The following is a 19,072-nucleotide window of genomic DNA, read 5'->3' as shown; positions in this document are numbered from 1 at the left end:
ATGGTGTTTGCATCGACCAATTTCGGCTTATATCTCCCCCGACATTTTAGTGCTTTATTTTACGTCAATTCATGCTTATTTTCCTCCATTTTCTGTTCAACCTTTCCTACTAATACTTCCAAGAACTACCTTCTCGTTTTCTGGCTCATCATCTTGCTGTTTTCACTGCCAATACTTGACACTGAACGGAATATATATTTGATCTGACCCCCATTACCCTATGAATTCCCTGTGGTTGGTTTAAACTGATAAGAAGAACCAAAATTCGAAGATAATAACCAAATATTTTCAGTGCCAGGTCATCTGACCAAATTTTTGAGAGTCAATTCAAAGTTCCATTTTTAGCCGGGACAGGAGACCTTTCATCCAAAAGCTTCGTGGTTATCGTGGATTTAGAACCGTGCATTATTTTATGAATGGCATTAACCACTGGACTCGGGAATTTGAAAGAAAAATATAATTCTAATGATACTATGGCCGTTCGTCAGTAAGATAAATACAAGAGTTCCATCAAATTAGGTTTTCTAATACAGTTTTCTTAATAGAAAACGAACGAAAGTGGTATTTGATGAGTAACTCTTATATCTTGATAAACTAGCCAGTCTCATCTTTAAAAGTTATTGGAAAAGGAGTGTTGATTATTTAAGAGTAATGACGAATATTGCGAGTCTTTATTCAGTAAATAGTTATAATTATGAATTCTGAGCCATTTATGAGTCCTTTAGCGTAGTGACAGTTTATAATTCTGAATTATAAAGGAGTCTTTTAGTTTAGCGAATATCTATAATTACGAGTTCTTAAATATATACGGATTTTTATCTTCGTGACTATTGATAATCGTTAACTCTGAACTATATATATATATATATAATATATATATATAATATATATACTATATATATATCCTTATATATATATATATATATATATATATATATATATATATATATCTATATATATATATATATATATATAACTATATATATATATATATAGATACATATACCTATATATATATATATATATATATATATATATATATAATAATATATAGAGGTATAAGCCCACGAAGGAAAGATACACAACGGAGTAGCTACTCCGTTGTTTATCTTTCCTTTGTGGCTTATACCTTTATTTATGCATTTATCACGTTCCAAACTTTCGTGATTCAGTTATCCCAATACATACATACACACACACACACACACACACACACATATATATATATATATATGAATAATATATCTATATTATATGGTAAATCTGTAGCAATTAGTTTATATTTAAAATTGTGAATTCTGAACTATATATATGAGTCATTTAGCCATTATTGTTTTATTGTCGTTATATTTGTTTCAGTTTTATTTGTTTTCCTGTTAAGTTTCAGAGTACTAGTACATAATATCTTTAATATTTTTTATGGATATTTATAAATATAGACTTAAATGAGAAACTTTCTGACTATTTATAATATATAATTCCGGATCTTAATGAATGTCAAAATGTCACTTATTCCTGATTATAAGATTTATGTGAGTGATAATTCTTCAGGAAATCTATTGCAAGCCTTTATACGGACTATGGTTCAAAATCCACTACAATCTGTGGGGTGTCAATGGCCAAAACTTATTATTTTGAACATAAATTAATAAATCATTTTTTAATTATTTATTTTTAGTAAAAATTTCAGTTATTAAAAATTAATGTTTGTGGTTCAGAACCTACAAGAATCAGGAGGCTCTTGGTATTTGATTGCCCCTTCTGACGGCCTTTAAGAAGAATAACAGGTATAGAACTAATTTATTGTACGAGAGAGAGAAGAGAGAGAGAGAGAGAGAGAGAGAGAGAGAGAGAGAGCTTTTATTAGGAGGGACAGAAGCTCACACACACACATAGAGAGAGAGAGAGAGAGAGAGCTTTTATTAGTGGAGACAGAAGCACAAGAGAGAGAGAGAGAGAGAGAGAGAGAGAGAGTTTTTATTAGTAGAGACAGAAGCACAGAGAAACTACACACAGAGAGAGAGAGAGAGAGAGAGAGAGAGAGACCGACGAGAGTAGAGAGACGAGAGAGAGAGAGAGATGGAGAGAAGAAGAGAGGAGGAGGCTTTTTATTAGTAGAGACAGAAGCACAGAGAAACTACAGAGAGAGGGGAGGGCGAGAGAGGATGGAAAAGGAAAAAGAGAGAGCGAGAGAGAGAGAGAGAGAGAGAGAGAGAGAGAAAGCTTTAAGGAGGGAAAGAAGACAGAGGGAGAAAAACTACAGGAGATGGGGAAAAAGGGAAGAGAGGAGAGAGGAGAGAGAGCAGAGGAGAGAGAGAGAGAAAGAGACCTTACAGACCTTACGTCTTGTTCGGGTTGCCCCAGGTCCCTCAATGTGAGGCACCTCTAATGTCTACCAGAGAGTTGCTAGTACATCTTCCGGTATATTTTGCATCTTCCAATCTTGGATGGTCTGGGATGCAGCTGAGATATTTGTCAAGCTTATTCTTAAACATATCTATGCTCACTCCTGATATATTCCTCAGATGAGCTGGCAACGCATTGAATAGACGCTGCATTATCAATGCTGGTGCGTAGTGGATTAATGTCCTGTGTGTTTTCCTTAGTTTTCCTGGTATAGTTTTGGGCACTATTAATCTACCTCTGGTTGCTCTTTCTGATATTTTTAGCTCCATGATGTTTTCGGCAATTCCTTCTTTCTGTTTCTATGTCTGAATTATCATGTAGCGTTTTCTTCTCCTTTCTAGACTATATAATTGAAAAAATTGTAGTCTTCCCAGTAGTCAAGGTCCTTAATTTCTTCTATTCTAGCTGTAAAGGACCTTTGTACACTCTCTATTTGTGCAATATCCTTTTGGTAGTGTGGGTACCATATCATATTGCAATATTCAATTGAACTACGTACATACGTTTTATAAAGCATTATCATGTGTTCAGCTTTTCTTGTTTTGAAGTGCTGTAGCAACATACCCATTTTTGCTTTGCATTTTGCCAATAGAATTGCCATTTGATCATTGCATAACATGTTCCTATTCAACATCACACCAAGGTCTTTAACTGTTTCCTTATTTGTGATTGTCTCATTATTAGGTCCCCTATATGCATATAGCTTTCCTTCTCTGTCTCCATAATTTATTGATTCAAATTTATCAGAGTTAAATACCATCCTATTTACCTCTGCCGAATCATATACTTTGTTAAGGTCTCTTTGTAGCGCGTTCCTATCATCATCACAAGTAATTTCTCTACTTATTCTTGTGTCATCGGCGAAACTACTCACTACCGAGTCCTTAACATTACTGTCTATGTCTGCAATCATAATAACAAACAGTAATGCAGCTAACACCGTACCTTGTGGCACACTGGATATTACCTTAGCTTCATCCTATTTCTCATCGTTTGCAATAACTATCTGTTTTCTGTTGTGTAAAAATTTTTTTATCCATCTTCCTGCTTTGTCCACTATATTATGTTGTCTAATTTTCTTCGCTAATATATTACGGTCTACCTCGTCAAAAGCTTTTGCAAAGTCTAAGTAAACCACATCTGTTTCTTTTCCGTTTATCATATTTTTATATGTTCTCACGGTGGACTAACAGTTAGGTTTATGTACTTTTTCCAGGAATAAAACCCTATTGTCCAATATTAAACAAATTATTTTTTATTAAATGTTTCATAATATTTTTCTTCATTACCCTTTCATACACTTTCATAATATGTGATGTTAGACTCACAGGCCTATAATTACTTGTCTCTAATCTTGATCCACTTTTGAAAGTAGGGGTAATATATGCTAATTTCTGCTCATCATAAATCTTGCCTGTACCTACACTTTGTCTTAATAATATTGCAAAAAGCTTTGCGATAGAACGAACTACTTTCTTTAACAAAATGGCAGGGACACCATCTGGTCCGGCCGTTGATCCATTTTTAATTTCATTAATAGCCTACACAATATCAGCTTCATTAATAACTATGTCTGATAAATATTCACTATTTTCGTCCCTTATTTCTGTATCATTATTTTCATTATCAATTCTATGGGTAAATTCTCTTATATATCTTTCTGCCAATATATTGCATATTTCCTTCTTTTCATTTGTTAATTTTCCTTCATTTCTTAGAGAGGCTATTTCTATTATTTTTTTATTCATCTTTTTCGCATATGAGTACAATAGTTTGGGGGTTTGCTTGATATTTACTAGAGTATTTTCTTCCAAGTCCCGTTTTTCATTTTCTTTTGATTGTATAATCTTTTGTTCTGCATTTTCTATCTTACTTTTTAGTTCCATCAATTTCCATGAATTCTATTCTTTTGCAAAACCTTTTTTCCAATTTCTGATTTTCTGGAAAAAGATCCTTCTGTCTCTTGGTATGCATGACTGATGTTTACTTTTCTTCTTCGGTATATATTTATCCACTATTTTCTCTAATATTTTATATAATATATCCATATTTACCTGTATATCATCACTTACGAATATGTTATCCCAATGTTTGTTTAATTCTTCATTTATTTCTGACCATTTTATATTTTTACTGTAGAAGTTGTATTTTCCATATCCTTCCCACGTTTTCATCTCTTGCTTATCTCTGTTTTCACTTGCTTTGGAATGGACTGTTAATTCTATGACATTAAGGTCTGAAATACCCGCATTATAAACTATTATTTCTTTTACATAATTTACCTCGTTCACAAATACTAGGTCTAAAGTATTTTCTTTTCTTGTTGGCAGGTGATTTATTTGTTGAATGTTGTATTCTAGTAGCATATCTAATAGCTTTTCGAATTGCCTCTTATCTTCTGCACTACTATTACTCTCTTTTTTATATGTATAAATACAACCACATTCTCCTATTCGTTCTTTCCAGTCTACGAAAGGAAAGTTAAAGTCTTCGGATAGGAGAATAGTCCAGTCCTTGTGATTTCTACATATATCATCCAATTTTTCTATTATTGTGTCAAACTCTTTAGTATTAGGGGGTCTATATATTACGATGTTCACTACCTTTTCAGATTCAGATTCTACCGCTATTAGTTCACATTCTGAGTTACTATATTTCTAATATATTTTTCCTTGATTTATGTCTCTCCCACATATAGCGGTCCCCCCTTGATTCCTATTTTTTCTATCTGATCTATAAGTTTGGAACCCCTTTATCTGATCATCATTACCAGTCTCTTGGGAATACCAGGTTTCACTTATATTCAGAGAGAGAGAGAGAGAGAGAGAGAGAGAGAGAGAGAGAGAGAGAGAGAGAGAAGGGGGGTAAGCGAAAGCTTTTATTAGGAGGGATAGCAGCACGCACACACGCAGAGAGAGAGAGAGAGAGAGAGAGAGAGAGAGAGAGAGAGAGAGAGAGGTTCCCAGGTGTGTGTCTGTCAAAACATCTGCTGCTGCTAGCTGACACGTGTTTTCCACCCCTGCGCGTTAAGTAAACTGTTCCAACCGACTCGATCGCCATTTTTTGTCCAAAATCACTGCGAACGAATACAACTGGATCATGAATACTACAGTTGTATTGAAGTCTATTGCATTCACAGATATATTGATTTGAAATGTTATTATGCTTTAAGGTTCAACAACGTATTCGAATCCTAGTGGGGAATACAACTGTAGTATGATGTATTGATGATATATTTTGCATAGATTAATACTGTCAAGTTGTATTATAGCTACAGGAATTTTAAGATTGGTAACTTATAACATATTTATCAGCGTGAGTTCATGTTAAAGACTACAGATAATTTATTTTTAATAAAATATAGTGTATTTATATATTTCAATTTTCGTTGGAGAAAAAACGTGCTATTTGACCATAGGTTTGAGCACGCAGCCTGAGTAAGCTGGAGGTCGGATCACTCCTTTGTAGCCTAAATTGCAAGATTAATTTATAAAATACAGAATGGATTATTTGAAAAAAAATTGCTTTTGTAAAAAAATTTTAGCAAAAGTCTACAAATTTTTCCAGTAGAAAATTCAGTTCGAGTCACAGGGGAAAAATATATAAAAAATCAGTAGAAAACATTTAATTGTTGAGAATAAATTTGAATCTTGTAGACAGGAAACTAGCAGTGACAAGAAGCTGTATAGGCCTAATGTTTCACGAACCAAGTATGTTTATGAAAAATACAAAGAAAAATGACTATATATATATATATATATATATATAATATATATATAGATAATATATATATATATTATATATATATGTGTGTGTGTGTGTGTGTGTGTGTGTGTGTGTGTGTGTGTGTGGTGTGTGTGTGTGTGTGTGTGTATAAATTCTAAATGAAAACTCTGCAATATATTTCAAAACCGTGAAAATGTTACACACGACCACTTGGCTTAAACCATAAACCTTGCATTTTGCAGCTGTGCCCATTCGGGGAGACAAAGGCGTTCAAACCGTGACGCCATGCAAGCGGCCACCTGGTACTATGAATTTTAGTAAGACTTTTAAACGGTAATTAGTACTAGCTGGTAAGGCTAAAGGATAATTTCATTGATTAAGAATGGCAATAAACAGAAAATAAGATGAGATTCTTCAAAATATATCACTATATAACCTCTTTATGAAGACTTAGTCTGACATTGTCCAACAAGAATTTAAACAAAAGCTAGTACTATAGCTAGTTCACTTAAGGTAGATTCTTGGATGAGCCCTATGCTTACGAGACGGTTTGTTTGGCGGCCGCTGATTAGCTGGTACCGGGAGGTAGGCAGCTCCCAGCCAATCAGCGGGCGCCAAACAAACGTCTCTCAGGCATAGGGCTCACTCAAGAATCTACCTTATGCGAACCAGTTATAGTTAGTTAGACTAAAAGACAAGCAATCAATAACACAGGGCAGTAAACAGAACATTAATCGATTCATTAAAATAAATAACTTTTTTACATTTTTTATGGTAATGGTGTCGAGTTTTAGACGTAACTGCTTGCAAAGAACGTTACTAGACTATTAATAAAATTTCGTTCAAAGACTGCAACATTAGTTTTCCTTGCAATATAACTGAAAACCTTAAAATTAACTTATAATGAAAATAATGACGTTGACTATGAACTGTGATAGACCTACAGATGACTACAGAATATTAATTGACGTTTTAGAAACTAATTAAGACAGGAAAAAACTTTTAAAGGCTCACAAGATATTCCGAGAGAACGTTTAAGATAATCAGTAAGAAATAATTAGTGATATTTACCTGATAATAACTGATTATCAAAGAAGTAATTAGAAAGGCAATATTCCTTGCAAGAGCTGATGAAGAATTAGTTAATTAGGCCACACCAATACTATATAGACCTATGTTCAGTGCGTATATTCTTACAGACTGATTGATTGGTTTACTCCGTCTGGCGTGAGAAATGTGGAGAGAAACACAAATAAAAAATAAGCACAGTGTAAATCGATAATTTTGAGGTGGTTCGGGGATTTGGATAAGAATAGAAAAATTATTGGGAGATATATATATATATTATATATATATATATATATATATATATATATATATATATCTGTGTGTGTGTGTGTATGAGCAATAAGTTACCAAACAGCACGTGACAAATATGTACGTAAGTAGCCACATGAAAGGTGAAAAATGAAAGACCAGGTACCAAGCGCTTTCGTGTATTGCGTACACTTCTTTGGGGTACAAAGTAAAATAAATAAATAGAAACACGAAACAAGAAAATTTCACAGAACAAAGATCAAAGCCATTAACAAGCAAATTATCGTTGCAAATTGTCACTACCAAACAAGTAAGAATACTTTAAAAGTGCTTCAGAACTGAAACTGCAGTTAGCATAACAGGCTGTTGATAAAAGGTGACATTGTATTTCCCTACAATTTTATAAACAAGGTAACTACTATCTAATTTAAAAAGACCTGAACTCAGATTCATAAGTTGATCGTTAAAATGCTTAATAAAGGCAGATTCAATTATGTTTCTTTTTACAATATGGTTACAAAATATTACCTCAGACGCATATTTTACCTTTGGCTTCTGACAAAATTTTAAAATTGACAAAATTGTGAGTTACAGATTGTAAGTTTGTTTTTAACGGAAATTATTACCATCAAAAGTTCGGAATGGCTATGGGAAATCCCCTTTCCCAAGTACTTAGCAACCTATATATGGAATTTTTTGAAGCAAAAATATTACCCGGTATTTTGCCTAAGGGGTTATTTGGTTTCGATATGTTGATGACATATTCTGTGTTTGGCCCATGTGCGAATATTTGAACATGTTTTTAGACACGTTAAATAATTTGGTACCTTCTATTAAATTCACCGTTGAAGAAGAAAATAATTGTTCATTACCGTTTTTAGATATTTTGGTTCATAGAAGGGATAGAAGCTTTGTGTTTGATGTTTACAGGAAACCTACCAATGTCTGTTCTTATGTCCACTATTATTCAGACCATCCTGTTAGTGTAAAACTCTCAGTTTTTTGTAGCATGTTTTTAAGGGCACTACGGATATGCAGTCCGGGATTCCTAGATTCCGAGAATTGTAAAATTTATGACGTAGGAAATAGGTTAAAATACCCAAAGTTTTTAATTGACAAATCTTTGCAGAAAGCTAGAAATATTTTTTTATTCCAGTAACAATAGGGAGCCTTTTGTGAGAGAAAATATCTTGACACTGCCATATAATGTAAATCTTTCTTTTATTCATAAATTACTGAAAACTTTCAAGAAGAATGTGGTATACAAAAATTCAGGGACGCTTCAAAATATCATTGTGCGTAATTCCCCAAAACAAACTAGTGGCTGTATTTACACGATTCCTTGTACTTTCTGTAATTACAAATACCTTGGTCAAACTGGTAAAGAACTAGCTTACCGTCTAAAACAACACCGTTACGCAGTTAGAACAGGTCAATCGGCAAGTGCTTTATTTGTACACTTGAATGATTTTAACCATAGTATAGACTGGAAAAATGCATCTGAGGTAATATTTTGTAACCATATTGTAAAAAGAAACATAATTGAATCTGCCTTTATTGAGCATTTTAACGATCAGCTTATGAATCTGAGTTCAGGTCTTTTTAAATTAGATAGTTACCTTGTTTATAAAATTGTAGGGAAATACAATGTCACCTTTTGCAAAGCCTGTTATACTAACTGCAGTTTCAGTTCTTAAGCACTTTTAAAGTATTCTTACTTGTTAGGTAGTGACAATTTGTAACGATAATTTGCTTGTTAATGCCTTTGATCTTTGTTCTGTGAAATTTTCTTGTTTTATGTTTCTATTTATTTATTTTACTTTGTTCCCCGAAGAAGTGTACGCAATACACGAAAGCGATTGGTACCTGGTCTTTCATTTTTCACCTTTCATGTGGCTACTTACATACATATATATTTGTCACGTGCTGTTTGGTGACTTATTGCCGATATGGAAGCCACGCGTGAACTCTACGACTTTGCTGTATACTATCCTTCTTTGGTGGCTGTTGTGACGTCTTTCTGCTCTGCATTGATTAAGGCCAACAAGCTGAAGCTTCGTTACAGATTCCTGAGGAATTGCTTACTGGAACATGTATAGTACCAAAATCGCTCATTCCACAAGATTGCTCAAATTGGCGGACCGACCTTTTGATGACTATCAACGTCTAATCTTGCAGAAATTTATTGAAATTGCGAAAATAGATGTGCCAGAGGCATTTCATAGTTTGAGTGAAAAGCGAATTATGAACTATTGTTATAGGAAGCTGAGAACAGCATGCCGCTGAGTAAATAACAGACTAGGAAGAAAGCTGAAGAGTTTGATCGAAAACAGTGACTGGAATAATCAGGCTAACCCCGATTTTGTGGTAAATTTGTCAAGTAGACCGTTGCAGGAAAATGTCTCAAGTGCTCTAGGTTACGGTTTAAGCTTTAAGTTTTCAAAAGAAAATATTGATTATGTAGATGTTGCTAATTCATTTAATAATCTGGAAAGGAATAGTAGTTTGTCTAGTGATGAGCTTAATAATTGTAAAGGTATTGTTTACGGTGCCATGTCGAAACCAATCCCAACTAGTATTCCTAGACGTTTTATAAAGTGTTACATTGATTTAAAAAAGGATAATGACCTGCATATTACGAAGGCTGATTAATCCCAGGTTCTGGTAATAATGGATAAGGATGAGTATGTTAGAAAAATGTACAATCTTTTGTTAGGTCATGTAACTTATTCAGAACTAAGAAAAAACCACCTTGCCACAGTTAATAGTAATTTCAATAAGATGTTAAATAGTGTCTTAAAAAGAAATGATGTTCTAGTCAAACAGTTTTCCTCGCAAAGTGCAACTTTGCCGTATATGTATATGGTCTTATTAAAACGCACAAGTTTGGTAATCATGTCCTCCCAATAATCAGTTCGGTTGGTAGTGTTTCATATAAACTGTCTAGATGGTTAGTTGGGATTCTTATGCCTATTGTCAGAAACACATCTAAATCACATATAAAGAATAATACAGATTTTGTTGAAAAAATCAGTAATGTTCGCGTAAATTACGACTTTAGAATAATCAGTTTTGATGTTACCTCCTTATTTACCAATGTTCCAGTTGATGATTTATTGAACTTTTTAGCTGACTTATTAACAAAGTATATTTTACCTTTGGCTTCTGACAAAATTTCAGAATTGATAAAATTATGCGTTAAAGATTGTAAGTTTGTTTTTAGCGGAAATTATTACCATCAAAAGTTTGGAATGGCTATGGGAAATCCCCTTTCCTCAGTACTTAGCAACCTATATATGGAATTTTTTGAAGCAAAAATATTACCCGGTAATTTGCTTAAAGGGGTTATTTGGTTTCGATATGTTGATGACATATTCTGTGTTTGGCCCATGTGCGAAAATTTGAACATATTTTTAGACAAGTTAAATAATTTGTTACCTTCTATTAAATTCACCGTTGAAGAAGAAAATAATTGTTCATTGCCGTTTTTAGATGTTTTGGTTCATAGAAGGGATAGAAGCTTTGTGTTTGATGTTTACAGGAAACCTACCAATGTCTGTTCTTAGTCCACTATTATTCAGACCACCCTGTTAATATAAAACTTTTAGTTTTTTTGTAGCATGTTTTTAAGGGCACTACGGATATGCAGTCCGGGATTCCTAGATTACGAGACTTGTAAAATTTATGACGTAGGAAATAGGTTAAAATACCCAAAGTGTTTCATTTACAAATCTTTGCAGAAAGCTAGAAATATTTTGTTATTCCAGTAACAATAGGGAGCCTTTTGTGAGAGAAAATATCTTGACACTGCCATATAATGTAAATCTGTCTTTTATTCAGAAATTACTGAAAACTTTCAAGATAAATGTGGTATACAAAAATTCAGGAACGCTTCAAAATATCATTGTGCGTAATTCCCAAAAACAAAATAGTGCCTATATTTACACGATTCCTTGTGTTGGCTGTAATTACAAATACCTTGGTCAAACTGGTAAAGAACTAGATTACCGTCTGAAACAACACCGTTACGCAGTTAGAACAGGTCAATCGACAAGTGCTTTATTTGTACACATGAATGATTTTAACCATAGTATAGACTGGAAAAATGCATCTGAGGTAATTTTGTAACCATATTGTAAAAAGAAACATAATTGAATCTGCCTTTATTGGGCATTTTAAAGATCAACTTATGAGTCTGAGTTCAGGTCTTTTTGAATTAGATAGTTACCTTGTTTATAAAATTGTAGGGAAATACAATGTCACCTTTTAGCAACAGCCTGTTATACTAACTGCAGTTTCAGTTCTTAACCACTTTTAAAGTATTCTTACTTGTTTGGTAGTGATAATTTGTAATGATAATTTGCTTGTTAATGACTTTGATCTTTGTTCTGTGAAATTTTCTTTGTTTTATGTTTCTATTTATTTATTTTACTTTGTACCCCGAAGTGTACTCAATACACGAAAGCGCTTGGTACCTGGTCTTTCATTTTTCACCTTTCATGCTGCTTACATATATATATATATATATATATATATATATATATATATATATATATATATGCATATAGTTTAGTTCCTATATATATATATATATATATATATATATATATATATATATATATATATATATATATTGTATGTGTATGTAGTTTAGTCTACGTTTTGAATTAGACTTAACTCTTCATGTTTTTTCTTATTTTCCTCTTAAAATGTATATTTCACACATCAACCTATTCATCCTCAATTTAACATTTTATCTATGGCTCTGCCTACGACTGTCTCTGGTCGTAATTTTTCGTAAATAAAATCCATAATTCCTTCACCGGTACACAAAGCCAGAAACATGGTGGTGGTGGTCTCAGCTAGACCCAGCGAGACTAGCATCAGCGGACCACTTCTCTGTCCAACCTTGACCGAGTCAGAGCCAAAATCCATAATAAAAAAGCGTCGCTCTGTTGAACGTGGTCGTTCTAACGTTCAGGTAGAATGACACCTGTGTTTTCCAAGTCTCTGTTTGTACATATATGTGAGAAACATGGCTGAAATATGATGGATATCGAAAATATTGGCCATTGTTTAGAAGCACGACGTTAAACGCCCCTTTCCAGACAGCTCCCTCCCCCCTCCCATTAACCCAATATCTAACGGTGTGGGACACCTTTATTCTATGCAAATTGAATGGAGTGGAATTGAAGTAGAATGCTAAACCTTTTCATTCCTTTTATTATGAATGGGGGATGTTAATGACGGCCATTGGATGGCCATCATCGAAGGTAGAGAGAGAGAGAGAGAGAGGAGACAGAGAGATGACTTTGGGAGGGCGGCCGAGCAGAAGAGGACAACGACTTCCACTGAAGTGGGTACACATTCATGGTGGCCTTTTTCCTCTTTCTCTCTCCATCATAGAATCCGGTTTGGACCCGGAGCCTTCCTCTGGCGTATATGAACGGGAAGAGGAGATAAAACATTTTCTCTTAAATTAAACTAAAGATTATATTTGTTTCTCAATGTCATCCGAAACTCCCATAGGGGCGAATGGTTTGCATCTGTGTGTCAATGTTTGTTTTGATTTGTGTGTTATGATCCTGTGACACTTTTTTGTGAGCTTACGATGGGTTGTCATGGTTTCATCTAGCTTCTTTGTAAACAATTTACGCTTTTGTTTATGATACAAGTTTTTGTTTTTTCACCAGTATTTGTTTAATAGCTTTGATGTGGGTCTTTTTTTGATGAATTAATTGGTTTAAATGTCCATTAAGGGGCGAATGCGAACGTTGAATTGTGATCCCGTAGACTAAACGTACAATTTACGCTTTTGTTTATAGTATAAGTTTTTTTTTAAGCCATTGTTTGTTTATTGGCTTAGATGTCGGTCTTTTCAGATGAATTGGGTATATTCTTGACGAATAAATCGGTTTAAATGCCCAGTATGGGGCGAATGCGAACGCTGAATTGTGATCCCGTAGAATAAACGTCAGCGCCACAACAACAGCGTCGGTCGGTCCCCCGTCCATCGGCTTTGTTGTTCAAAATGGCGATCTCTCGCAAGAGGAGGAGTATATCTCGCAGTGCGTCGGAATAAAGGACAAGCGGGCCCTTCTTCGCGCTACCTAACCCCCATGAGGTGAGTCCTGGACGCATCGTCCGTCGTGTGGGTCGATGAGGTCGAGGGTCAGGTCGACGTAGGTCGAGAAAAGAGGCGAAAAGGTCGAGGTTCTCAGTGTCGGGCTACCGAGAGGTTGGTTGGTCTGTTGGGGGCCTTTGCTTCCCTGGGACGTCGTCGGCCATTTCCCTCCTCTCTCTCTCTCTCTCTCCCTCTCTCCTCCCCGACGGCCGTTCCCGGCGGGTCCTTCGGGCTTCTGGCTGCCCTTCCATCGTCGTTTGAGCGACGGGAATCGCTTCGGAGGAGGAATAAATGAAGGAAGTCTCCGACTTTCGGGTGTTGGCGCTGACGGGAGAGAGAGGAGACGTCAGATGTCACTCGTCCTGCCGTCGTTTCAGGGCCGGTTGACCCCCGATTCGCCGCCTCTTGCTGCTTATTTATCCTCCATTGACGCGTCCTTGGTTTCGAAGCCGAATTCTGTCCGGGTTTCCAAGTCTTTTGAGAGTTTAGGGGGGCGGGGAAATTCCCGAAGGTGTAGTAGGTAGCAAGGTACGGCAGGTCTCCCTTCTTGAGCCAGGTAATGGCTACCCTTAATTTCGAACGAAGATCTTAATTTCCTACGGGATTATCGTAGTCCTCTCTAGTTTTGAGTTTAACCCTGCCTGACACTGCTACTGTTGTGCTTTGTTTTGGGGCAGCTGCTTTACACAGTCATAGAAATTAGGCCTGGATTAAGGAAGGGTATGGTACCCTAAGGCAGAAAGGGGAAATGATGTATTTACTTCAGATGCACAGTGGAAGGGCTACCCTATTTCTTTTGTAAGACTGTGGAATAGTTGTGAAGCCGTAGGCTAAAAGGGAAGTTACGCGCATAGCCTTATCAGTATAAATGTCTTAACCTAGTATCAAGCAGTTGTTCGTGTTGGGTAAGGTGTAAGTAGCCCTTTTTCCATGCAGTCAGACCTGTTGGGATAGACCTGTAACTCTACCTGGTGATATGACTCGCTTTGTAGCTTAGGCTAGGGTTCTATTGGCTTGGGCTTGAGTGTAGTCAGATATGATCAGCATGGCTGTAATACACCTTACCGAGCTAAAGGTTACATTGTAAACCCAGCTTATCCCATTTTGGGGCTCTCTTCCACTTTTCTAGCAATAACATTAAACTCCTTTACACTTTTAACATATTTTACAAACTCACGATTCACATCTTTTGCGCCTCAGTGGTGTGATTGGTATGGTCTTGGCCTGTCACCTTGGTGGCCGCGAGTGTATTCATGGGGCATTTCATTGCGGGGTGATAGAAATGTACTTCTGGGTGATAGAAGTTCACTCTCGACCTGGTTCGGAAGTCATATAAAGCTTTTGGTCCCATTGCTGAATAACCACTGGTTCCATGCAACGTATAAACAACAAACAAAACAATTCACATTTAAAGTTTCTCATTCTAAGTTTATTCTTGCATGATGTAATGTCACAAATATAGAAAATCATCAACTTATCTACACAATCCAAAGCCTCGCATCATGCATGTTGCTGACCATAGAAAAATTAAAAATTTTCAAAACTTGCCAAAATGAATGTAAGTCCTGTGTTCATATATCACCTAGTGTGAATTTGCTGTAGTGAGATATGGGTGAGTGCGTTTTGACTAGTTCTCCTTTGGTTAGACCTTAAACACATGGATTATTAAGAAAATGATCCATAGTAGCTTCAGTTGATTTTGACTTGCGTAAAATAGGTTGTCTTGCCCAATACATTTTACACCAGACTTAGTTTGGTTAAGTTGGTTTTTCATTTGGTCCTTTCTAGTGGATCATAGAGGGACAGATAAATTGTGAGCAAAGCATTCTGTCATTTGTATTATTAGAGAGAGAGATTCCAATTGATTGTAGCCCAAATGATTGTACGTGTTTGTATGCAATTTTTCTTTGGCAGTTGATTGCTTGTAAAAATACTTCATTATTTGTTTTAATCGCTTTAACAGTTTTCTTATCTCTTGTGTTATTTATCATTTAATACAGCTTTGAAAACTCAGAAAAATTAAGAATTTTAAAATCGCTCATTGCAGTGGGTAGTCCTCCTGTCAAAAAGGAAAAATATTAGCATTGTAAAAATAATGTCGGTGAAAGTTTTCCAGATGTTGATCTATCATATAAGGAAAGAATTTGTGACTGACTTGTTATTTTCCAGTTCCACAATTGATCAGATATAGAATATGCATTATATTTGATATATGTAAACTTATTTGTCATGTTTCATTCATATTTTCATTCAAAAGTATATCCTTTTCACATATGTATTTATATAGAAGAAATGTGGAGTACAAGCTTTGCTTGCTAGATAAGCCATTTAATTTTTTTTTTATTAGTATGTATTGCAGCATTTTACTTTTAGAATATACTTACTAGATAAGCTACTGAATGTCTTTATAGTATTGCAGGATTCTAGTTTTAATATGATTATATTAATGTGTTCTTTATGAAATGCTCAGTTGACACATTAATTTGAAGTGTTTATATGTAGAGGGAATATGTATGTTTCTTTAACATTTAAGAATGTTAATAAAGTTCATCATTAATGATACATACTAATTTTATCGTTATTTTAGATATTTTATGACACCATTCTAGTTGTATTAACATCCCCAAAGTTTTGTCAGCCATGTAATTCTCATTGAATTTTTCCCGGCAGGTGTGGTTCTTTTGCTGCCAGACACGGAACGTCATGCACTGACATTGGTGTATAGTAACTGTGATGTTCCTTCTACCTGTAACATGGCAGACGCACTCCATTCTCAGTCCCCACAAGATGGCAATGAGGCAAGGTCCGCTGCCTGTGGTGCGCCGGTCCAACCGGACATTTCCCCTTCCTCAAACATCCTTTCTCCCGGAGACATTCTGCCCCCAACGGCCGAAACCTCTTCGTCAAGGTTCCTCCAGCCTCCCACCTTCAGCTTCACCCCGGCCACCCCTTCGCCTCCGTTGCCAACCCCGCACGAGGGTATTGAAGATGCCGTGATTCGGGGACTGTTGAGTGGCGGCGTGAACTCCCTGAACTCGCCACCGTTAGGCAAAGATGCGTCGATAGAGCCAGATCCTTTGTCGCTTCCTGGTGTCTTGGAAGGTATTCAGAAAGTAGATTCTGGTAGTAATGCTGAACTTCCCGACATGTCGGAAAATTCCCTCGACACATTTTCCAGTATCGTCAACTCGACGAGTTTGAACTTTCGTGAAATTTCTGATTGTTTGGAACAGCCTGGCGATATTCCCGTGTCTTCGGCCAGCATGATGGATTCTCGGAATCGGAATGAAACCCACTCCAAAGATATTGGGAATTCCCCTACTGTTCCCCTGGTTGATTCTCTTGAAAAACAGGTAGATGGAACCTCAGAGCGCATGAGTGATTTGATGAATGCAAATGACGAAGGCCAGAAAGCTGTGGATCCACCTCTGGCAAGTCCTCCTGCCAAAGAGTTTGATGGAGGTGGGTGGAAGCATTCCTTTGCAAGTGGGGAAGGCACGAACTGTTCAAACGGTGTAGTTCAGGATTCAAAAACAAACAGTGTGGGACATTCAATTTTGCAGCCTGAAGATCCTGTAGTCGAGCCAGTGTGTTCCGAGCTGGTAGCAAAGGAATTACCATCTCCACTGTCGGAATTCAGAGCAGAATTTGCTATGGAATCTCAGCCAGAAAATTGCTTGGGGAGTGGTGGTTCAAACAGTGAAAACACCTTGCTAAATCTGTTGCCCTCGGAAATGCAAAATTCATCGGAAGACTCGTTAAGTTTACCAAATTCTACCGTAGCAGATCCTTCAAAAGACACCGTGGCAAATTCCCTGTTGGTGTGTAAAGACGTGAATATGACAGACACTGGCGAAAAGGAAAAGTATTTGTGTGGTGGAACTGTGGCTGCAGACTTGGCCTCGCTGACGGAAAACACGGACTTGCTGTCCCAGATAGAGAACACTTCTAATACTTGTGAAACCGAGGCAATGGACGTGGACGAAGTCAATGATGCTGAAAAGTTGAGTGAATTGGAAAAGACCCTTGAGCGAATGGACGAAGTGCATGATAAGTCTGAGGTGCAAAGTGCTAAGGAGAAGACTCTCCCAGAGACTTCTCTGCCGGAGAACCCTCTGCCAGAGACCTCTCTTCCGGCGGAGAGCTCTCTCCCAGAGTTTGCGACTTCAAAGGATGGGAGCAACAAGACCGAATGTGGCGATGGTAAAGCAGTGAGTGGCGTCGCCAGGAAAGTGAGTTCCGTGTTGCTGAATGATTCGGACGAACCTCTTCAGCCCGTGACAATCGGTGGAAGCTTGCAGCCGCTAGAGGAGGTTCAGGAGGCTTCGATTTTGAATGATCCGTCCTTTACCGCCGACCTGAGTCTCATCGACAGCAGTGCTGACGAAGCCGACAGCATTGGCGGCCTGGTCATCAACAGTGTGATTGGAGCAGCGGACGGCGTGGCAGACTTTCCTCCCGACGACGAGATGGAAGCGGAGAGACAGCTGACGGACATCAGCTCGTCTGCACCTCGGGTGAACCAGGAGAGTTGTGAGGTGGATTCGAGCGAGGACGTCGAGCCCAGTGCCAAGAGGAGGAAGCTGGAGAATGGGGAGAAAGAGGGCGACAAAATGGACGACCCCAGGAGTGTGGTGTTCAAAGTCTTGCCCGTGAAAAACGGCCACGGATTGTGGGACGCGTTGAAGTTGAAGGAGGTGTTGCTCTCGAAAGGGACAATCCACTTGCGCATCCACACGTCTGCGACCGAGTTCGGGAACTTTGAGCCGGAAAAGTGCGAGATCGAGGTCGATTTCACCTGCATCATGGTTTCTGCGTTGGAGGAGGAGTGTAACTCTCCCCTCGGGAATGCCGTGCCGGACCCAGACTCGTGCGATCCTCTGGCAATCGTTGCGAACGCTGGCGCTGTGGAAACCAATTCCCCTCCGCACTACCCACGGCCCTTTGGGGCTCAGACCAGGGGTCGATCCACTGCCCTGCAGCCTGCAATGCCAAGACCCCCATACAGGCATTTGCAGTCTCCTCCTCATGTAAGCATTGGTTTCATTTTTTTTTTCTTTTTCAAATATGTGGAATGAAAGGACAAAAATAATATTGTATCCTGTCATATTTTGTTTTCTTTTTTTTAAATAAATGTGGAATGAGAGGACAAAAATAATATTGTATCCTGTCATAACCTGCCTTAATCCTGTCCTAACCCCTACCGCTGGTACAGTAGACCCCCCCCCCCCCATTCCTTGTAGTGCATCAAATATTATATCTCTTGAAAATTCATCTAGATGAAAGCATCATTAGGATGTATATATCATTAGCGATGGGATTCTTAGTGTATCAGTTCCTAGGTTTTATGTCATTGTAATTTGTAATATTTTCACTAAGTAACATTTTTGGGAATCCAAATTGGTCTGTTTAGAAGCAAATACAAGCTGCTGATAATCTCAAAGCCAGTAGTAATTCTAAATAAAAATAAAATAGCCTTGGTAATGTGTGCTTAACCAT

The 19,072-nt window shown here is 37.0% G+C and overlaps 1 protein-coding gene across 1 annotated transcript in view; it reads left to right on the top strand.

Annotated features, from left to right (window-relative positions):
* The first annotated feature begins 13,441 nt into the window (after positions 1-13,441).
* The window catches only part of LOC135204995 (uncharacterized), a 45,277-nt gene continuing 39,646 nt past the window's right edge, over positions 13,442-19,072 (top strand). The window contains exons 1-2 of the mRNA XM_064235224.1: positions 13,442-13,573; positions 16,244-18,603. Of these exons, the coding sequence (XP_064091294.1) occupies positions 16,327-18,603 (2,277 nt within the window). The 5' untranslated portion in view covers positions 13,442-13,573; positions 16,244-16,326. The remainder of the gene's footprint in view (positions 13,574-16,243; positions 18,604-19,072) is intronic.

This window comes from Macrobrachium nipponense, chromosome 48, assembly GCF_015104395.2.
Source record: "Macrobrachium nipponense isolate FS-2020 chromosome 48, ASM1510439v2, whole genome shotgun sequence".
Lineage (NCBI taxonomy): Eukaryota > Metazoa > Arthropoda > Malacostraca > Decapoda > Palaemonidae > Macrobrachium > Macrobrachium nipponense.
Note: the sequence above shows the minus strand (reverse complement) of the source record. Positions and strands in the feature narration are given on the sequence as shown.